The following is a 23,467-nucleotide window of genomic DNA, read 5'->3' on the forward strand; positions in this document are numbered from 1 at the left end:
TGTAAGCACCTCTGTCCCCACCAATGACAAAACTAGCCGCAGGCTCCTTTGGAATGTAGGATTGTGGGTTTCCCATGCACAAAATGCCATTCACCTTGCTGTGGCTGATGTCAGGAGAGCAGGATGTCTTCAACGCATCCATTTCAAGCATCTTCCTCCTCTTCACATAATCCCTGTCAGCTGGAGGCTTCATCTGCAACTGATGGTCACCCTGTCTCTGTGCTTCCAAGTGAATCTTTGTTTTCCCGACTTGGGCCCATATTTATACTTTTTGACGCAAAACTGCGCTAACGCAGTTTTGCGTCAAAAAAATTGGCGCCGGCTAACGCCATTCTGAAGCGCCATGCGGGCGCCGTATTAATTGAATGACGTTAGCCGGCGTTAGCCGCCGGCGCTGTCTGGTGTGTGTTAAAAAAAACGACGTACACCAGGCAGCGCCGGCGTAGGGGAAAATGGAGCTTGGGCGTCAAGAAATGGGGCAAGTCAGGTTGAGGCAATTTTTTCGCCTCAACCCGATTTGCGCCATTTATTTTCACTCCCAACCCCCATAGAAATGACTCCTGTCTTAGCAAAGACAGGAGTCATGCCCCCTTGCCCAATGACCATGCCCAGGGGACTTCTGTCCCCTGGGCATGGTCATTGGGCATAGTGGCATGTAGGGAGGCACAAATCAGGCCCCCCTATGCCACAAAAAAAAAAAAACACTTACCTGAACTTACCTTAATGTCCCTGGGATGCGTCCCTCCAGCCTTGGGTGTCCTCCTGGGGTGGGCAAGGGTGACAGGGGGGGTCCCTTCAGAGCCCACAGGTCCCTTAACGCCTGCCTTTTGCAGGCGCTAAAAAACGGCGCAAAAGCGGCCGTACGTCATTTTTTTTGACCCGTCCACTCCCGGGCGTGAATTTTGCCCGGGAGTATAAATCCGACACACATGCCTCGGAGTCGATTTTTTAGACGTGAACGCCTACCTTGCGTCCTGAGGAAGAAGTCAGTAACAAGGCTACCTCAGAACATCAGCGAAGAAGAGGGGAGCATTCTATCCATGCTACCAAGACAACCAAAAGAGAGCTTGTGACTTTCATTGCCCACCCACTGCTTCCAACTGGAGCTTTTGCTCCTGCGCAAAAAAGAATAACTACAGATCATAGTTTATATGGAAACACTCACCCTTCCACCCAGAAAGGCACATCATCTGGAATTGCGGGAGCTACAGCAAGATATTCTCCTTCTAAAACAAGCCATAGAATAGGTGCCAAAGAAATCAAGAATTCTACTCCAGATTCTCTCTGGTCAAGAAAAAATCAGGCCAGTGGCGGTCAGTATTGGAACTCCAAATATTGAACAATTTCCTGTATAAACAATCATTCCTAATGATAATCCTCGATGAAATTCTTCTGATGCTCCAGAAAGGGGAGCACCTCACCACCTTGGATCATCAGGAAGCGTAGTTTCGTGTCCTGATAAATTCAAATCGAAAGCAGAACCTTTGATTTTCAAGTGTGGGGCAGTATGATCAATTTAGGGCATGTCTGGTTGGACTGATATTTGCACCCCTTGTCTTTTTAAAACTCCTAGTACCAGTGGCTGTTTTCCTTGGGTGACAAGGCCACCAAGTATATCTGGGCTTGGAAGACTGGCTTTCTCAAGGCTGTTTGAGAGGAAGAGTCTCGTGCCTCCACACCAAACTGTATCAGCCTGTTTCAAGAACTAGGATTGATCTTGAACACAGAGAATTTTTCTATGTGTCTTGTGATAAAATTGCAATTCATAGGAGCAGTCCTTTATACTCAATTGGGGAAGGCTTTCCCATCAGAAGAAAGAGTAACAAAACTCAAGTCATAGCAAAGGCATTTTGCTCAAAGCAAACAGTACCCATCAGGATATACAAATTTGTCTAAGGTCTCAAGTCATCTTGCATCAGACTGATTCCTTTCTGCTGGGTTAGGGTGAGGCCTGTTCAGCAGGCGCTGGATCAGCTCTGGAACTGCAGCCAAGTGAACCCTGACCAGTGAATATTTAGGAATATTTAGGACTGGCTTTGTTGTGTTGGAGGTTTTCCTCAAACCTCAAAGCAGATCTTCCATTCCAGCCTTCAGGAAACAGGATAATTATTACAACAAAGGTGGCTCTGGAAGAATGCATATATACAAGAGCTGTCCATGAGTGCCCTCTGTTCAGAGCAGAGGCTCAGAGGGAACTCTACATGAACATCCTGGATTAATGAGCCATCAAATTAGGCCTCCAGTGAATACTTCCAAGGTTTGCAAAACAAGCTGTGTTGATCTGCACAGGTAACAAGATCTTGATGTAGCACATTGCAAAGCAAGGTAACAAGGTGCTGTACTCTACCGGGAGAGGGACAGATTCTGTGAGGCTGAGCCATCATCAGTGAGGTTGGCCTTGCAGTGAAACATCATCTGAGATGCCAAATTATCTGGCAAATGGAAACATTCATGCTTTGTCAGATTGCCGCAAGTGGGAACTCTACCAGCACCAAGCAGAATATATCTTTCAATGGTGTGGCCTGCCAACCACAGAATTCTTTGGCAAAGTGGAGAACAAGAAATATCAAGAAATACTGGTACTACGCCAGCAGGTTTTATCTACAAAACTCTGAGGGCAATGCCCTTTCAATGACATGGCCTTTTGTCTTTAAATATGCATTTCATCCATTTTCTCTCACTCCTATAGTTCTGAGGATCGGAAAAGCAGATCACATTTCCCTGATTCTGATTGTCCCAAAATGCCACTGTTAGTTTTGGTACAGCAACCCCCTGAAGTGTTGGCATACCAGCTGATCCAGTTGGAGAACCATCCCAGGTTCTTCTCCAGACACAAAGGAAACATTTTCCATACCAACCTCAATTCACTGAGCCTTACTGCATGGTTTCTGATCCCTTAGTGTACGGCCATCTGAATATTCCTTCATACTGCAGAGACATCTTAACATTGGAAAAGGTTCTGCACGTGGTGCAAAGATAAGAGCCTTAACCTAATCTCCAAGGGGCTCCATCAGGTGCTAGAGTACTTGTGTGAGCTAGCCATCAAAGGTCCTAACTATTCACTGGTTAGGATTCACATGGCCACAGTTTCCGGATTCTGAAGGACTCTTCCTCAGCTTTACTCTCAAGACTATAAAACAATATATGAAAGGACTATTATGGGCCTTTCTTCCAGCGAGGCTTCCCCCAGTTCCATGGGAGCTAAACACTGTATCTGATAGAGACTTCTAGCTGCAGATTCCTTACCTTTAAATTTCCCCAGGCGTCAGAGTGGATCCAGAAACTTTTGCTTGAGCAATACCCCTGTGCGTGCCATCAGGTGGCTCTGTTCGGTTCCGCATGCCATAGTTGGCACCAGATGTAATGTCGCAGTCACCTATATACGTGCCACCCAGGTGCGCGGACACCAGTTTTTTTCTTTCTGCACCAGTTAGCGCAGATCTGGAGTTTTTTCTTCAAGTGTGTTGAAGTAATGTCATCTAGAACGACAGGGTTCGAACTGTGTGGTGCATATCACCACGCCATATCGGTTACTGACCTGGCACATGTATGCCTCTAGCATCTCGAGCGTGACCACGACTCGAAGTCGTTCTGGAAGGCTTTGAGGGAGCTGTCGCTAAAGCTGCTTGAGACCTGGAAGTCCACACCAGCACACCCGACTCCTTGGAGGTCCCGGTCGAGAAAGAAATTGCAGGATCAATTAAGGAAACCCAAGGTCTCCTTATCACACTCAAGGTCCTCGGAACACTTGGGGGAAGAGGCACAAAAAGAAGAAGTCCAAGCAGATTTTGACTTCTCCTCGCTGTTCCAGGCCATGTGCTGCATATTCGAGCAGGCTGACCACTCTGGCATGTCTTCGGGCCCCACGGGGCCAGGGTACGGGCAATCAGGTTCCACACACTGGCGGCTTCGGCCTCAGCTTTGATGGGGTCTGATGGATTCGAATCCGGACCGGCGCCGGTCGTATCTTCTCTGGCACCCGTCACAACGCCGATGCTCCTGGAACCAACGGCACCCACCGGTGGCACCAGCCCCATTCTGATTCCAGACGATTCAGAGCTGTAAGGCATTGCACGAGGCTGATTCCGGTGCTGACAGTGTGTATAGGTGCCAGATCATTGCCTGAACCTTATGTTCAGCAGCCAGGCATGTAGGAAGAGTGAGAGGGGTCACTGGACCCATTGGAACACCAGTTCAAAAGATTTATGGACTGGTATGAGGAACAAGGAGAGGCCAGTGGACTGGACACCTCTCTAGATACTGGTTTGCTCTCTCCCAACACTGTGGATGTGGAGGAGGAAGCTTCCTATGCAATGGTGGTGCATAGGGTAGCGGAGGTCCTAGACCTCAAACTGCCCTCAGTAGCTGTCAAGCCTAACCTCTGGACTGAAGTGCTTCAGCATGGGGCTTCCACTTCTGAACCCCTCCTGCCCTTTAAGGAAGCGCTTACTGACATCCTGCTGGGAACTTGGTCCAAGCTCAACACAGGGGATCCTGTAATTAGGATGATTGCCTGTTGCAATCTCCCTTCACTGGGCAACCCTAGTTTCCTCAGCCAACACCCTACCCCTAGAGCTTGGGAGTCCAAGCCTCCACTTCCCACGGTGTGTCCCCTTCCCCGAACAGGGAATCCAAGAGACTGGATCAGCTTGGGAAGAACATGTTTTCTTCCACCAGCCTGGCATTGAGGTTGATGAGCACCTTGTGCTTATTGGGACGTTTCTCGCACACCATATGGGATACGGTTGCACAAGAGCTGCTCCAGGTCCCAGAGGATGCCTTGGCCATACTCTCCCAAGCAGTAAAAGACAGGAGGGATGCAGAGAAGTTCACCATTCGGTGTGGCCAAGATACGACTGACTCGCTGGGTAGAGCGGTTGCATCGATCATGACCTTGTGGCACTGGGCCTGGCTGAGAACATCTGGCTTTTTTGGGCTGATGTCCAGGCAAAACATATGGACATGACCTTTAACAGGACTCACTTATTTGGTGAGAAGGCAGACTCGGTGCTGGAGCGCTTTAAGGATTCGGTTAAATCCTTGGGCCTTTTGGTGACCCCTTGTCCACCTTCTGCCTTTCCACCTTGCATGGCCAGAGAAGGGGCATACCGCTGCGCCAGCCCTATGCCACCCACCATTCTGCGCATGCTCCCCAAACTATGCGAGGATTTGGGTGCGGTGCCTTCAGACCTATAGGGTCGGGAAGCCAGAAAGTCATCCACCACACAGCTCCAGGCAGCTGCAACCTCCAAGCTCTCCTAGTTTTGTTCTGCAGGACCATGCTTGCCCAGTTGGAGGGAGAATTCAACATCACCTTCTCCACTGGCAGTCCATTACATGAGACTTTTGGGTACTGCATATCATTCAGAAGGTGCTAAGCCTTGCCTTTCCAATCCTTCCCTCCCCCAATACCACCAACATTCAAATGGCTGGCGGAGGATCATTTTCTCTGCTCCAAGAGGAAGTTAAGGCTCTCTTAGCTAAGGAAGCCATAGAAAGGGTCCCAATATTAGAAGTAGGCGGTGGTTGTTATTCCCGGTACTTTCTAATACCCAAAAAGAAAAAGGTTCTTCACCCATCAAGTTCTTCCTCAAGTAGTTCAAGATGCTCACGTTGGATCAGTTCTTGTCTGCCCTACACCTGGAAGACTGATGGGTAGCGCTGGATTTACAGGATGCGTAGTTTCACAATCCCATCCTGCCCCCCACAGGCATTACCTGTAGTTCAAGGTAGGCCAATAGCACTTTCAGTTCATTGTGCCTCCATTTGGCCTTACTAGCATCTGTTGGGTGTTCACCAAGGTGATGGCTGTGGTCGCAGCTCATCTGCGCAGGTTAGGGGTTTCAGTCTTCCCTTACCGCAACGACTGGCTGTTGGAGGCGGGTTTGCCCCAGGGTGTCGTCTCCTAACTCCAGACTATAATGAACCTTCTGCATTCACTGGGGATCACTATAAACGTGCTAAAGTCACACGACTCCCTCTCAGATGCTGTCTTTCATAGGAGCTGTTCTAGACACAGTGCAGTTTAGGGCTTATCCTTCTGAGCAGCAAGTCCAGGATATTCAGGTTATGATATCAGTGTTTCAGTCTCTATCCTGGGTTTTGGTGAGACTGACTCTGAGGCTGCTTGGCCTCATGGCCTCTTGCATTTAGCTGGTGAATCATGCCAGATGGCATATGAGGGCTCTGCAGTGGGACCTGAAGTTCCAGTGGGCGCAGCATCAGGGAAATCTCTCCAGCATGGTCCAGATCTCGGAGGGAACTGCAAAAAACTAGCAGTGGTAGATTACGAACCACAACTGGGTCGAAGGCAGACTCTTCTCCCTTCCCCAATCAGACCTCAGAGTAGTGACAGATGCATCACTTCTGGGATGGGGCGGCCATATGGGAGAGGTGGAGATAGAGGCCTCTCGTCTTTAGCGGCATCCGGACTCCACATCAATCTGCCGGAGCTCCAGGTGATCCGCCTAGCACTGAAAGCATTTCTTCCCTCTGCCAAGGGGAAGTTAGTGCAGGTGTTCATGGACAACCCCACTGCCATGTGGTACTGCAACAAGCAGGGCAGGGTGGGGTCACAGAAACTTTGTCAAGAGGCCCTCCATCTCTGGGGATGGCTGAAACAGCAGGGCATAACCCTGCTGGTTCAACACCTGGCAGGTTCTCCGAACGCCATGGCAGACGCACTCAGCCTTTGATGCCTAGCGAAGCATGAGTGGTGTCTCCATTCGGAGGTGGCACAATGACTCTTTCACCAGTGAGGAGAGCCTTGGTCAGATCTGTTGGCCTCCGAAGAGAACCCACAATGTCAGCAGTTTTGCATGTTGGAGTTTCCAAGGCGGCTATCGCTCAGAGACGCTTCTCGTCGCAAATGGAGCTCAGGCCTCCGATACTCCTTTCCACCCACACCACTTCTGCCCAGAGTTCTCAAGAAGATGAAAAACGACGAGCCCAAGTAATCTTTGTGGCTCCAAACTGGGCTCGTAGAGTGTGGTATCCCAAGCTTCTGAAAATGAGCATTGATTCTCCGATCAGGCTCCCCCTGCGGGAGGATCTTCTGTCGCAGCAGCAAAGGAGGGTCCTCCACTCAAACCTTTAAAGTCTGTGCCTTCATCCGTCGAGATTAAGAGGCGACAGTTGACAGCCTTTGATCTTCCTCCCGAAGTCTGCAATATTAATTTAGCAGCCAGGTGTTCCTCCACAAATACGTTATAAACCTGCAGTTGGCAAAGATTTGTAAAATATTCCACAGAGACGTCTATAGATCCTCTTTCTGCTTCTCTCTCTGATGTTTTTCTTTTCATTCTATCTATTGCCCAGCAGGGCTCTGTTCTGGGCACTCTCAATGACTATCTGTCTGCCTTAAACACTTTTCTGTGGCTCCCTGACCAACCCTGCACATAAACAATCATTCAGGCCTTTCACTCTTTCTACGTGTGCTGCAAAATGCAGCACACATAGAAAAAGCAAAAACAGGGAGAAAGAAAAGTATTTCTCCAAGTTGCGCAATGCAATCGTCAACCCTGGGGTGTGGTTAGTTTTTGGCGATGCCTCAGATTTACGATTTCTTGTAAATCTGGGGCAACGTCAGAAGCAATGGGTGTTGCAGTGGTAGGCCCACAGCAACACCCATTGCCCACCCTTCTGCCGCAGAGAACTATCGGAGAGACCCATATTTATAAGGCGGTGTTAAGCCACAAATAGTGGCTTAGTGCAGCCTTGTAAATATGGCGCAGTGCACAGTGCCACTAAAGCATCACAGAAAGTGACGCTCTGGTGGTGCTTTGGGCTTATAAATATGCCCCATAGTTTTTACAACATAATGCGTTACCGAAGTTAAGTAACTTGTTTGTTTTGCCAACTCATGCTGCCTCCTTTCAATTCCATTCATAGAGCCACCGGAAATTCCTTTTATTGAGCAGCGTACTTCAGCTTGCTCTCACCTTAGCAAGGAGAGTCGTAGAATTACGGGCCATTACCATAAAAGAGCAATACCTTTGCTTTACCAAAGACAAGGTGATTTTACGGACCAACACAAGGTTCACGCCAAAAGTCCTTACTGACCTTCACTTGTATGAACTTGTCATCTTGCGATCTTTCTTCTATAATCTGTCCACTTCTGCAGAGAGATCCTTGCATTCCCGGGATGACTGCCAGGGCATCAAACTATATGGACAAAGCCAAGGACTTACATTTTTCAGGTCAATTATTTGCCATCCAGGAAGAGGCTGCCTGTTTTCCAAAGATGGCATTACATGATGGTTATCAGCCTGCATCGCCTGTCTCAACAAGGCAAAGTGTCTGCTCCAGGCAGACTAAGGACACACTCCATCAGAAGCATGTCAACAATATATGCACTTTATGCTGGAGTTTCTTTACAAGACATTTACCATTTGGAAGAGCAAGCATAGCTTTACTCGGCATTATTTAGTGGATATGAATGCAGCAGCAGACTCAAAAGTGGGACAAGCAGTTCTGTCTGTTTCAGTACGGCGAGCCTGCTTCTCGGTCTATTCAAATGTTATGTACTACTTTCCATTGTAATCCAAGCATGTGAAAATATGAAAGATCCTGTGATGGATAAGAAACGAGTTACTTAGCCGTTACTTCAGCTTTCCAGAGTTGGTATATTTCATATATTCACATTCGACCCTCCCTTTCCCCCGGTGAGAGGCTTCCTGCAAGGATATGAGCTTTGTTGGCCTCTAGGGGGAGTGAACGAACTCAGCATTTCCACCCCACTGGCTGAAATTCCGGTTGTTGTAAACGAGGTGGAGTTCTTCTAAACAAACACTGTTGTTGAGGACAGTGTCCATTTTAACTGTGTTTACTGTTGCCAGAGAATCGTAGCCTGACGACAAGGATTAATTCAAACGTGATTATACAAGATTCCATAGTTGGAAAACTAGATTTCCAGGTAAAAATAACTAATCTCTTCTTGGGTCTTCTTATTTTTAGGGTGGTCCCCCTCTTCTGGTGTGTTGTCTTTGTCCTGCTTCGCCTCGTCCTAACCTATGAGGACTTTCTCCAATTGTCCTTTAATCTCACTGTGGCTACTGGGGATTGCTTTCCCCTTCTAGAGCGTGGACTTTCTGGCCACGCAAGGGGGTCAAGTGGATATCCTCGTCTGCTTTAAAACCGCTAATAAGGGCTTTCCCTAAAAAAAAATCTCTATAAAGGACTTTGAGTTTCATTTTTAGTATAACGGTCAGACACCATTACTGCTGGCCGAGGGTGGCAAAGTGGGGATTTGTTTTTGAGAAATGAAAAATCCTTGTTGCTCGGTCCCATTAATATTGATGAAAGTGATGGTAGCTTACCTTCAGTGGCAGTATGTAGATTTCTAACTGTACTTGAGAATGCAAGGTCTGCCAAAAGACACTCAACTACTACAGTGAACGTTTTAGTGACTTGGACGTTTCTTTAAAAAAAATTAAAAAAAGGTGTGGGTGATACCAGCTTGGCACACAAAATTCAACTGTGCAGATTTTGATATATCATGGGAGCTTTACCACTGTAAGAAAGGTCGTGCTACAGTCAGCCTATGATTGTTCATTTCACACCAAAGCCACACTAAAATGTCTGGGCAGTACTGTGCCTCTTGGACCTGATAGCTTCATGCTTTTATACAGTGCCTCGGGCCTGCCTCTGTACGAGACAGCTGCGGCAACGCCCTGCAGTAGAATCAGTGCCTCAGCAGCCACACTAACAGGATATGAGTACGGTACACTAAGTTCAGTCCCGTGGTGTTGGGGGATTTTTTCCGAACTATTGGCTCTATGAAAGGAAGTGACCAAGGCCTCTCTCCTTGAATGGGGAGCCCTCCTGGGAAACAATGTAATTGGCTGAATCTCAAATCGCACAGATATGTCCTTGACATCAAATTGTTTGATTAGAGGACAGTTCGCCTCCCACTGAAAGTGTTTCTTTCTCTGGTGGCAAGGACATAAGTTCCGATATTAAGGGACTATACACTTACCATGTGTTACACAAACAAGAGAGGAAGCGTAGTTTGCAAAAAAATGTGCGAGGAGACCAGACTTTTCGCCGACGTTGACAGTTTTTGCACGTCAAATAACACAACTGTGAAAGTGAACTTCTTGAGCAAGCATTTGTCTTCAAACTACCAGTGAAAATATGCTCTGCTTCTCCAGGAAGACATTTTGGTGTAGGGATTTACCAAGGTGACCTAAAATGTCACCCTTCTGCTCTGAAAAAGAAATCTCAGAATGGACACTTGGGAGATGTTTTCAGAGGTGACTGGTCTTTTTATTTCCAATAAATGTTCCCTCCTATTCCTTTCATTTCCAGAGTGATAATGCTGAAGTCATTCTTATGGTGCAGAAAGGGCCCTACACCAAAATCTATAAATCTGCTGAGAAGAAAGATGAACAAAAGTTATTCAAGCCCTGCTGTCTACTGTCTGACGGCTTGGACCTGATTCTGGCTGCCAGGAGACCATCCAATTTGGTTGTTTATTCTAGCAATAGGAGCGTGAGGGAGCTCTTGGAGAAGCAGTGGCTGAAAAAATATCAACCCTCTAATATCTAAGATTTCTTCCATTATGCAATTCGCTGTTTATCTTGTCAGCAGTGCTCTGACTGTAATTGGAGTCATGTGGCATCTGACTGCAATTTAGGCTTTAATCTGATACCCAAAGAGGTAGCCATTGTTCTCTATTCCCATGGTTGAAAGATTATTGAGTGGACTCAAAATACTGTTGCATTAGAGACATTAAAATTTGCATCATGCTGAACAAGTTTTGACCCAATTATGCATAGGGAGACATGAAGAATTTTGGATTTGAAAGCAACTATTTTTTGGCTTTATTGTGGCCAAGTTAGAGCCATCTAGAAGCAGAGAACTACTGGATAGGGAAACTTGTAGACCAAGCTAAGAAAGATTACTGGAGGGAATCAGTGGACATTTGATAAGAGATAAACTGCTAGCTCATCTCATCTCTGCTAAAAGGAATGCTACATAATGCTGACTGATCATCCTGCCATATTTATATCAAAACCTTCCGCGTATATTCTAACAACATATCTGATTCCCTCCATCTTTGCTAGATGCGGTATAATGTCTTGTAGATTAAAGCTGGAGCCACAATAGTGTCCTGATACTTCAAAAAATATCAAAAGCACGGGAAGAAAGTTCATTGTGTAGAATCTTTGCGAGGATAACACGTACATCAGAAGGACTGTGATCAAAGGATAAGCAATTTATTCATCTGATTGAACGTACCCATGAATATTTTTGAAGAAACACTTTACTTTCGATCTGATATTGCTTTAAAGATTTATGACCCTTTGCCATGTTCCTTATAGAAAATACTTTTTTGTTTGGGAATGCTCACTATGCCCCTGCATTGCCATTTCTAAAATTCAAATGTGTCCGATTCAGTACACCAGTACATAAGATTCTTCCGCAATTTCTTTAACCCAGAATGGCACTATTTCTAAATCGAAGTTAATTTCTTTTGCTGCTAAAGCACAGTTCTGGGCAGTCAGGGTAATTTAAAAGTCCATGTTACTAAAGTCTTAATAACGGCGATATCCTAGCGTTCAATTTTCTTCCTCCTCCTATGACGACACTGTGCTTCGTCGTGCCTGTGATTCCATGATTACACACGATTTCCTCGATAATGCTGTCCCAGCTATATACTGCGCTTCTCTCAAATATATTCTTTCAGTCCTAGGCCCTTTGCAGATACCTTCAACATCACCTAAGCCTGCAGGTTTCTTTGGGAGACAATGATTCCCTCAAGCCCCTTTAACTACACACCCATTCTCAGGTCTGCAACGTCTCCTGCCCATCACATGTTTATGCAGTCCCCTGATGAAGGAGCACGAAACCCTACAGTGTGGGCCTGGATCTCTACATATAGCTGGATTTTTCTTTAAAGGCGAGAGCCATTACTAAAGCAGTGCTACTGATGTCTTCTTCAATATGAGGAGCTCTTCTGTCATTCCATATTTTAAAAAGGGGTCCTTAATAGAAGGTAGCTGCTTAGCATCACTCCGTGGCCCCGAGGGTGGCAGATTTATTGAAAGGAAGAATTTCCATAGAGCATTCCTGAAAAAGTTTTATATTATAGTTCCTGTGGTTTAACACTTGTGGTTGAGGTACGAAAACTAGATGGAGTTAGTTCTGCCTAAAAAGTGGGAGTATACCACCAAGATTGTTATCTTGGCAATTGTGCTTATAGGTCTTCGTCTGACTGAATTTTGAGATCAGGAGTGGGAAGCCCCCGGAAGTATTGTTTTATATATATTCTAACCCACTTTTATAGTAAGTAAAATAATTGCACGTGGAATACATTATGTGATTAACTTTTAAATTATATTTAAAAGAAGAAAGAGTAAATATAAATATGTTCTTCTAAGCATTTTGTGGTTCAGTTTACCTTTTAGTTACATGTAGAGTTTGTTTTCTAGAATGCATTATGTGATTTTGAACCTCGTATGGTAAATTCCACTTCACTAGCTGGACTGTGTGGCAGGATGGATCGAGTTAGAGGGGGGTATAAGGGTATTGCTTTGCTGCATTCCTTGAGAATGGAAGGAAAATTGGGTATTGAGTGAGAAAACTGAGAGTTGGGGTCTTCTGCTTGCTTGGCTTTCGGCAATGGCTTTTGCTATAACCCAGCAGGTATGGCAGCATTGTAGCAGCATGGCACACATACTACTGCAGTGGGCAAGGAGCTAAAGAAGGTCTAATTTTCATCAGCAGAGCAATATGAGTGACTCAACTGACAACTCTCTCATCTGCTCTTAACAGGGTGTGTTCTGACGGTTATCACTAACATCTCTCATTATCTCTGCATTGTTGAGCATGACGTAAAATCACTATGCTCATTAGAGATGGTTCTTCATCAGTAAGGATGTTGTGAAATACACGGAGGCCCACTTCTCTCAGCACTGGATGACAGAGCATACTTGTGTTTTCCAAAGCATTCATGAAATCTGAGATTTCGTGGTCCTCTATTAGTAGTGAGAGAAGGTATAACTACATGATTCACCTAAGGCTTTCAGGCCTCCTAAAAGTCGTAAGGGTGAAACGATTACTTTAGCAATTGTATGCAAGTGAGTGATTTTAAGTTCAACTACACTGTAGATTTATTGTTCACTAAAGGATTTGACTATTTGGTGGCCTGCCTGGTGGAGTGTGACAAAAATCATGATGGCCTTAGTCTAGATTAAAATGGACAGATATTTGGCTCCCTAAAAATGACCAACGTTTCTCATTATTAGTTGTGAGTGAAGGCTCAGCTGAAGTGACACTTGTTTAAATGTGGCGACAGAGGAACTTTCAGTGCTAGTGGCACCTTTCAACCTTTACTGATAGTGCTCTAACAGAGTTGTACATACGTAGTGGTCTGTGCTTACCACCACTTTGTGTTTTACATTGTTCAAAAGCCCTTAACTCACGTAGGCACCTAACTAATCTATAGATTGTAAGCCAATCCAACAAGGAATCTTCCTCTGCTTGCAATTATATACATTATGGTACTTATGCTAGAGCAGGGTAGAAGTTTTAAAATCGGTCATTGTCTGTAGTTCTTAAATTATGCTGAAGGACTTCATCTCTGGGGTCAAGGGGGGGACTAAAAGAGATGCTTCTTAGTCCTCTTTTCCATCCACCAACCTGCTGTACAAGTAATGTTCACTGGCGCTTAAAAGCTGGTGAACTGAAGAACTAGTGTTCTTGCCCCAGAGAACTCTTGTTCCCTCTACCTTTCCACTCAGTTTAGAAGATGCTGACTGGGGATCTTCAGCTCAAGTAGTGGTGTGCTGGCTAAAGTTTTTGTTTTTGACTGAACCATGTGCTTTTGTATGTGCCTCTCTGTTTCACAGGATTCCAGTCAGATTGGCTTGCTGAAGGAGCTGCTGGATCTGCAGAAGGACATGGTGGTGATGCTGCTGTCTCTGCTAGAAGGTATGCACTTGACAACTGTGAAAGAGGGCACCCAGTGTTAACCCACTGATACTACCCTACTGAGATCTAGTTAGAGCAATCAGTACAGATGGGAATGCACGCTTGCCCAATCCTCTCAGCTTCTCTATGCATGTTTACTGAATTCTCTTGGCTTCCTGCCTGGTCCTGTACCAAGTATCTTAGATGAGTTAATGCATCCATAAACCTTACTAAGGAAGGTCTCTGCTTATTCCAGTGTGTTTACATTTTTATATAATTTTAGCCATAGCAAAGGCACTATCTATTGCTTCTTTACAACAGCAACCTTTTTAGCAAAAACATCGCTTCCTCCTGTATCTCATACCATGCCATCTCCCTTAGCAACTCGTTTACACATTAAAAAGTTCAAGAATATTTACCTGTAATCCTAGTTCTTCCTTTGGGCACTCTCCATGGAAATAATACGCACGAATAGTCCTGACCAAGCACTTTTTTAAAATACTTACCATAACTACTTTTTATCAGAGAAATACATTTTTAAATCAAACCTGTATTTTAGCAGCCTATTATAAACTAACTTAATTTATTTTCTTTTAAAAAGTAGCCATTTACACTTTAAAATAGAAACTAGGTTAAGAAAGATGTCGACACAAACCCTTTCATAAAACCTTTTCAAAGGAAAAAAAAGACGAAAGGTCAATTTAGCCAGATAGGCTGCAGTCCATACAGCGTGAAAAAATGCTACTGGTCCTTTAAGCAAACACATTCAACCAGTTTGCTATCATTCTTCTCCTGTGGAAGTTTCTCTATTTCGTATGTACAGGGACTTAAGATCCTGACAGAGCACTATTTTCTTTTTTCTTCCATTTGAGATGAGGGAGAGTTACTTGTGATTTTAATTGACATTTTATTGCAGGAGAATGTGGACTACAGGTAAGGGGCCTCAGAGACATCTGACCTTGTAGGGCATCATCCCTAGAATCTATCACAAACAGTGCCTTGTGAATTTACAGACTAGCTTCCAAGTAGCTGCTTTGAAAATCTCTGCTATGGAGATATTCCTTAACAAAGCAGTAGTTGTCACTTTACTTGTAGTACTTGAATGAGCTTTAGGTGTACATGTTAGAGTTTTAATTGCTTTGCCATAACAAACAAGTAAATATAAGGAACATTCCACCTAGAAATGGAGTGCTCTGAGGTGGAAACATCTTTTCAAACAGGTCCATTGGTTGCAAAAGGATTTTTGATTTTTTAAATATTGTTGTTCTTGAGTGGATAGAATTTAAGCTCTTTCTTAACATATGCACTGCACAAAGATCTCAAAGATCTCTTTGCTGTGGGGGAAGGATTTTGGAAAAAGGTTGGAAGTGAGGTGTGCTGAATAACCTGGAAGTCTGACTCTACCTTGTAAAGAAAACGTGGATACTTCCTCATGACCACTTTTTTCTTTTGGTATACAGTATAGTACTCATGTGAGAAAATGCTTTGAATATTGCTAACTCTGCTAAGGTACCAAGAAAGCAGCTTTCTGGGAGGTACACTGTAAATACACCTTAGGGATAACCTCAAGAGGGAGGCCGATGAGTTTCGAAAGAACTACTCAGTTTCCCAGACATCAGAAGATTAAGGTCTCTAGACTGATGGGAACCATTTTTTAACATATTCTAGGAAGTCCTTAATGACTAGGACTCAGAAGAAAGAGGTTTGTGAAGGTCGTTTTCTGTGAGTATTAATGGCTGCAAGATGTACATTTGGGGAAGAGAACTGCAACCCTGATTTGTCCAAGTAGAATAATTACAGTAGTAGAGCTGCTGCTTGACATCAGATGGGATCAATGTTTTTCTGTATTTACTAGATGTAGAATCTCTTAATTTGAAGGCATAGGAAGCACTGATGGATGGATGCTTGGCTTCTTTTGAAACGTCCATACAATCACAGGGCATATTCAGATATTCACATTGAATGAGTTCAGGATCTAAGCAGGCAAGTTCAATGATAGAAGGTTAAGGTGTACAATCTGGCCTACAAACTTGGAAGAAGATTTAGACTGCACGGCAGCCAAATGTGCATCTGCTTCTGTAGATGTAATATGTCATTGAACTACCATTCCTGTGCCACCCCAGACCTATGATGATCACCCTGGCTTTGTAGTATGAAAGTTTCATGATCACTGCCTTTACAAAGTGTTGGTGGAAAGGCATACGAAGCTTCCCTGAACAGTCAACCAAAAGAGTGTTTCCTTAGTTCCTGGTAGATTGTACCTGAAGACAAAGATATCCATACAAGGGGAAAACTCAATCACAGAAGAGATCCTCAAGAACTGTTGTTTAACAGCTGGTATAGTATGATATTTATTTCTGAAATCACCTGCCTTGAATCTGACGATAGCCCTTATGGATTCTTCAAATCAGCAGAGAGGGGTCTGTGTCTACTGTCTGGCTTAGAATGTCTTGATGAAAAGATGCACACTTCATTAGATTTCTTGATTAAAATCAGCACAGGAAGGATTGGATTGTTGCTAGAATTAGTGTCAGTGTTCCTTCCCATTAGCCGGATAATTGGCACCACTGATCTTCTTGACCCGGCTATGAAAGTCTCAGATGAAGATGAGCTTGTGGAAGCAGGAAAATGCACAACTCTATCCAGGATGGATGATGTCTGCGTGGTTGAGGGATGAGCTGTTTTTGAGATCACAGTACTTGAGGAGGATATAAGTTTGTCCACCAAAGGAACAAACCTGCACTTTGAAGTCTAAGGCAATTCATAGCTAGTGAATGGTCTGGACTACATTTGCCATTGACCTGAATTGGTGTACAGAATGTCGAAATGCTAGAGAGGCTATTTAAGAAAGGAATCTATGATCAGCCAATCACTGAGATACGAATTTACAAACATTTGCTTTTTCTCTTCAACTGCTTAGCCACCAAAGCCTTGAAAAAGGTCTTAGACCCAATTTTAGCCTGAATGGAAGTGACACCAGTGTGCTAGTTAGTGCCTAATACACACTTGTGTTGTCATGTTAGATGCGAAGTCATCTATGAAACCACAAGGCACTGCTGGAGAGATCTTGCTAGGGAAAAGAATTTCCAAACCACTCTGAAGTCTGAAAGGATAATTCATAAAGTGAGGATTTTGCATCAAGATTATGTATCCACCAGAAGTATCATTACCAAAAATAAGTTTTCTCAAGGACATTAAGAATCTGCAGTGCTTTCTTACAGGTGGAATAATGAAATGTGTTTCCTGAAGGTTTGTAATGCACGCCCAATGAACGATTAACTTAATTAATCTATCACACCTAATTAAAACAAATTCTTTCTTGATCCCCTTCCTTATTGTATGAAAATTGGGAATGGGTTTGAATTCATGGCTGGTCCTCTTCTTTGAAACTAGCTCATTTTTTTTGTAACAAGATTTTGACCTTGCTTTGAAGTTCTTGCTGATGGCAGTTGTTGGACCTCTTTGGTGTAGTCGTGGGTGGATAGGTGTAGCACCTGAGACATTAGCCACGTTGCTTAATATTCAGTACACATTTGTCCTTTGTAATTCTTTGCCACTCTCTTATGTGTTCTGTGTCACACACAGGAGAGTGGGAACAGAGAGTGCTCTTTAACAACAGCCATGAACTTGGAGACAGAGGGCTTCTGTCTTCTGCCTCTCACAGGTCAGCACTGTTGTTACTGTTGAGGTGGCTGGTGCTGTAGCTGAGGCCACTAAGATGTTTGAACTATCTGTTCAGAGAATCATCGTTCATGCGTTTTGCAGTAATGTTTTGTACATTCCATTATTTATCTCCAGACCCTAAGTCTCAAGTGTCTCCATCAAGAACTTAATTTGGTGCATCTCTTTACCTTCATATGCTTCTAAGAAAGTAGCACCAGAAAGGGGAGATTCAAGATTGTCTGCCTGCATCAGGTTTTAGAAGTGAGTTGCTGCAAAAATGATTTCTTCGTTACCAAGAAGCAGTAATGAGAATGAGTTTTTAAGACCAAGTAATCTGGCACTGCACTGATAATACGACTGGACTCCATCATGACCTCAATCTTTGAAAACCTCTCTTTTCTTGGTTGGAAGATCATCTGCAAACCTTTGTAAAGAATCCTGTAGGGAATGGTTCAGCCTTCTTAGAAGAGCTGTAGCAATTGTGTTCCTTGTAAATATTGCTAATGTACCACATACCATGCAACCAGCTGCATCTGTAAGCAGTAACATGGCTCTTCCTTGCAGCTGCAGAACTAACTGAATCAGGAGGAGGGCCTGCTCTTAGAACACATAGGGCCTGTTTTAGAATTTGGCAGAGGGGTTACTCTATCACAACTGTGATGGATATCCCGTCCGCTGAAATATAAATCCCATACGCTATAATGGAATTTATATTTCGGCAGACGGGATATCGTGAACTTTGTGACAGAGTAACCCCTCTGCCAAACTCTAAATTAGGCCCATAGTCTTGATCTGGAGTTATGTATTGTTCCAGGCAACATGCTAGAGCAGATCAGAGGAACAGTTCCATAGCAGGTTCAAGTATACCTGGTACCAAGCATAACATTGAACATGACAAAGTTGTGTAGTGCACAGTTTTAAAGGTTACTGACATGGTAGCCGTTTGAACAGGCAAAGGATTGGTCAGTTTCATTTAACCTTTGATAAACACCTCATGAAAGGTGTTGAGTCTGCAGAGACAAACATAGGAGTTAAGGTAGGTGATTTGTGTCATCTCTGGTCTTCCTGCTTGTCATGTAGCCAGAGCGACCATCACAGGATTTACTTGCCATGGTCTGTTAGTCAGGCATAGCGGATGCACACTAGGAAAACAAACAGTGGTCTGACATGCAGAGAAAAAACTCGCTTCGCATCAGTACCATTGTTTAATTTTTTTTTCTGAAACAAACTGAACTTCTGTCATTTTTGGGCCTCCCCCTCAGTGTCAAAAAGTCCATCCTTTATCCCTCACAGGATATCATATTTTTGGGTTCTTTGAATGCTATAATGAAAGAGAAGGATTTTCCTTCCACATAAACACAAGCAAACACTCTAGGCTGTTAGGGGGTCATTCCGACCCTGGCAGTCCATGACCGCCAGGGCCGGGGACCGTGGAAGCACCGCCAACAGGCTGGCGGTGCTTCCTGGCCAATTCTGACCGCGGCGGTAAAGCCGCGGTCAGAAAAGGGGAACCGGCGGTTTCCCGCCGGTTTTCCCCTGGCCAAAGGAATCCTCCATGGCGGCGCTGCAAGCAGCGCCGCCATGAGGATTCCGACCCCCTTCCCGCCAGCCTGTTCCTGGCGGTTTACACCGCCAGGAAGAGGCTGGCGGGAACGGGGTGTCGTGGGGCCCCTGGGGGCCCCTGCACTGCCCATGCCACTGGCATGGGCAGTGCAGGGGCCCCCTAACAGGGCCCCATAAAGATTTTCAGTGTCTGCTTGGCAGACACTGAAAATCGTGACGGGTGCCACTGCACCCGTCGCACCGCAGCAAATCCGCCGGCTCCATTTGGAGCCGGCTTCATCTTTGCTGGGGCTTTCCCGCTGGGCCGGCGGGCGATCTTTTGCAGATCGCCCGCCGGCCCAGCAGGAAAGTTGGATTGTCCCCCGCGGTCATCTGACCGCGGGGCGGTGTTTGGGTGGTTTCCGCCCGGTGGGCAGCGCCCGCCGGGTTCAGAATGACCCCCTTAATGTCCAATCCTAATGAAGCGCCACAGTCCCAAAGCTCAAGACTCGCTTAGGTTGCATGTTTTCCTGCATTCTGGTTCTTATGCGTTGTCTTCACATTAGGTCAGTGACCATTTAGAAAACTGCTTAGCCTATAATGGGAACACATTGATGAGGCTGAGATGACCTTGTTACCGGTACTTCACAGTGAAGCACAGTGCTGCAGTGATAGCTTTGCAACAACAATATCTTTGCAAGTAAGACACCTTGCCTGTCAACACCTCAAGCATTTCTCAGAACAGATACTTTCCTCACAGGATGAGGAACACATTTCAAAGACATTCAGATCAGCAATTTGAACTAAACACTGCCCGACTAGCAATCAAAACCTTCCTTCCAGGAGCAAAGAGCTCTCTAGTTTCAATTCATACAGGCAACCTGATGGCTATATATTGTACTTGAAAGCTGGGAGGATTGAGAACTCTGTCACTGTCCGTGAAATTTCAGTGTCTCTGATTCTGGGATCTCAAGTTAAAAGTTGACATTTTAGCTGAACATGTTCTCGAAAACAACAACAATGCAGATGCCTTAAGGCAGCAGATAAGCAATCACAGATGGGAAATCAGGAGCAGAGAACTGTTCTTGCATTGGGGAACTCCACATTGTGACCTCTTTGCAATAAGTCTAAACACCAAGTTCCCCCTTTCTCCCAGTAGATGGAAATGTCCAAAGAAAAGCCTTTTGACGAGTTGGTTCGGGGAAGTATCTTTTTGCCTTTTTTCCCATCCATTAGTGCCATAAATACTGTATAACATAAAGTTGGAACTGTGTACAGTGATTCTGGTGGTGCCACCTTTGCCTAGTTTAACTGTATCTCAGAGGTGTGGGGGACGTAAATTCAATCACCTATGTGGTTGACTCTGGACGTTTGTCTACCCTTTTTCGAACAAATGACAAATCCTTCATTGCCTTCCACAGTCTCTTCAGTTGACTGCGTAGCTGCTCAAAAGTTAGGGACTGATTTTTTATGTTGATGATAACAGAGTACCATTCCACCAACATAAAGGTTTGCCTACCAGATTTAAGGGTGGTCTAACCCTTGGTATAAGCATGTGGGAGACTTCTCTCTCACCGCTGTGGTAAGACGCCTTGGACGGCCTGTTGGAGTAAGGGCCAACAGAGATTGATCTGTATGTCGGCCCTCTTAATTTATATGAATGGACATGAGATCAGTTTTTACTGCCCGTCACCACGAGAAAAGCCCTGGTTGTAAGGGTCAGTAAAAACTGCAAAATGACCCCCTCATCATGGTAGATAACTTCCATGGCAAGGGGGACATGACTTTTTTTTACATTTTTAAAAGCAAATTCCTGCTTTATGGTTTTGTTTGTGAAAGTAAAAACAAAAAAACTGTAACTTCGCCGTACTGCTCTGTCATGTTTGACAGACCACTATGGCAAAGTTACAATGCATTGGTAGGAAATGCCTTCATGGGAGTTTCTATAAAATCATTAAGGCGCATATTTACAAGAAAGTGGAGCATCGATCTCGATGCAAGACATTTCTTGTGTCGCCCCTGCCCCACCTAACAACACCATGGTTGCACCGTATTTACAATACGGCGCACCATGGCAGTCTTTGGAGAATAGCGTCAAACTTTTTGATATTATAGTGGCGCTTTGCTGAACTAGCGTCAAAAGCTTTGACGCTAGTGCAGCAAAGCACAGGGAGGATCTTTGATTAAAAAGGCTGCATCATTTTAATGCCTGCTCTGAGCAGGCGTTAAAAATGATGGAAAAAATGGCACAGTGAAATATTGTAAATTTCACTGCACCATTTTTTCGGGTCTCCCTGCATCTGAACACCCCTCCCTATACCCATTATGCCTGAACAGGCATAATGTGGCACAAGGGGTTGCAAAGTGGCGCAAAGCAAGCATTGCACCACTTTGTAAATACGGCGCAGGGGAAAAGCCACCTTAACATAAAGAAATACACTATGGCACTGCAAGGTGGTGCTAGGGACTTGTAAATATGCCCCTAAATGTCTGCTGGCCTAATAGACATTTATACATTTGGTAATTGGCACCTCTGCAAGAGTGATGGAGCAAAATACTCCGTTGCCACGTCAGAGAATGCCTTGACCGCCAACAAACAAAGTGGATCATAAGAGTTTCGCATTTTGCTTTAACCACAGCACTGTAAGCAGATTCTATAGGTGGACCGGATTGATACCACTTTTCACATGTACAATGTGAAATGGCAAGACATAACTTCGGACATTTAGATCCTTGATATTATTCATTGGGGCAGAAAGATCATCCCGAAATCCTCCTCGAACTAAGATCGATTGAGAATGTTTACTCTGTTAATCTGCCTGTTTCAGGCAGCTTAGTGGCAATTAAGAGTGAAATGAGTCTGAAGAAAGTTAAGAAGGAGGCCATCATAAGGTCTGTGGAGTCCAAACTGTGGTAGAATCAGATTTTTTTTTTTTTGAGAAGTGAGGTACAAAGGGAGAAGCCCTCAACTTGGAGCGAACAACATCCATTTGATTTAGGTTTGAGAGGATGAATAACAAGTAGGTTTGCAGAATATGATCTCGGGGTCCTATAGTCTTGTCAGCTAACCTAGTACCCCGTCATTAGCAGACTTGAGTATGATGCAAAGTATTTTTAAGTCGGGCCTCTACCTAATGGGTCACCAACATGAATGTCAATTTACCAAAATGCCAGGGCTAGCGAACACTCTTTGTCCTTAATTACATCACAGTAAGTGGCATCATGTGACCTTTGTCCCTGAAATTTAACTAGTGATGCCATTTGACCTTAACCCTTATTACATACCAATAAATGTCACCGCTTAAGGTCCATAATCATTGCGTGTTTAATTTGACAACATAAGACAGACACATGTCTATTTTAGATTCCACCTATAGTAGAGTGCTGACATGATATGCTAAGGGAACATTAATTATTTCTCTTTGTATGACATGAAAAAAATATGTGATTGTCTGAAAAGGATATAGGCCCTCATTACAACATTGGCTCATTACAACAACTACCGCCTACCGCCAGGGTGACGGCCACCAACATACTGCCGCCGTGGCTACCAGCTGTCTACGCGTATCATGACTGCCGACGGTATACCGCCAGAATGCTGGCGGAACATTGCCGACGGTCATGGACAGCAAAACACCGCCGACCGTATCATGGCCAATGATATGGCCTGGCGGTGTTTTGCTGGCGGACGCTGCTGCTGACAGCAGCGCTGCGGACTGTCTCTAGCCAGAGGACCCCCTGCAAGCAGGTAAGTCGGGTTCTCCGACAGGAGAGGGGGGTGGTGGGCATTGTGTGTATGTGGGGTGTGTGTGTGGATGTTTTGGAATGCGTGCATGCGGGTGTGAGTCGCGTTGAATGCGTGCATGAATGAGTGATTGTGAGTGTTGTGAATGCATGTGTGTGACAAGGTATTTTGGTGTGTGTTGCGGTGTGTGGGTATGTATGTGTGCATGCGTGGTTGGTGGTGGGTATGCTTATGTGCATGTGTGTATATGGGTGCGCGTGCAGGTGTGTATATGTGCGGGGGCCGGAGAGGGAGGGGAAGGGTGGGGGTGGACTATGGGGAGTGGGAGTGGCGGTCTTTGATGATGATTACTGCAAGGGACAAAATCCCATTTTTTTACCACCGGCCTGCTGGCGGTATTAATGCCGCTTTAACACCGACTGCCAGGGTTGTAATGAGGGCCATAGTGCCAAAAACACAGAATGGCATTGGGAACTCAAACTATTTATACCATAAACTGTCATGATTTAAAATTTCCCGACTGTACAGCAAGAAGAAATGTAGCAGTAAATCATAGAGATACGGGGAAAAAACTTTTAAAAAACAGTAGGATTCTGATAGACT

At 44.8% G+C, this 23,467-nt stretch overlaps 1 protein-coding gene across 8 annotated transcripts in view; it reads left to right on the plus strand.

The window, feature by feature from the left end:
* The window catches only part of RYR1 (ryanodine receptor 1), a 1,068,376-nt gene that overhangs the window by 928,229 nt on the left and 116,680 nt on the right, over nucleotides 1–23,467 (plus strand). For all 8 annotated transcript variants that reach the window (XM_069206982.1, XM_069206985.1, XM_069206986.1 and 5 more), the window contains one exon: nucleotides 13,854–13,935. In XM_069206982.1, the coding sequence (XP_069063083.1) occupies nucleotides 13,854–13,935 (82 nt within the window). The remainder of the gene's footprint in view (nucleotides 1–13,853; nucleotides 13,936–23,467) is intronic.

This window comes from Pleurodeles waltl, chromosome 9, assembly GCF_031143425.1.
Source record: "Pleurodeles waltl isolate 20211129_DDA chromosome 9, aPleWal1.hap1.20221129, whole genome shotgun sequence".
NCBI lineage: Eukaryota > Metazoa > Chordata > Amphibia > Caudata > Salamandridae > Pleurodeles > Pleurodeles waltl.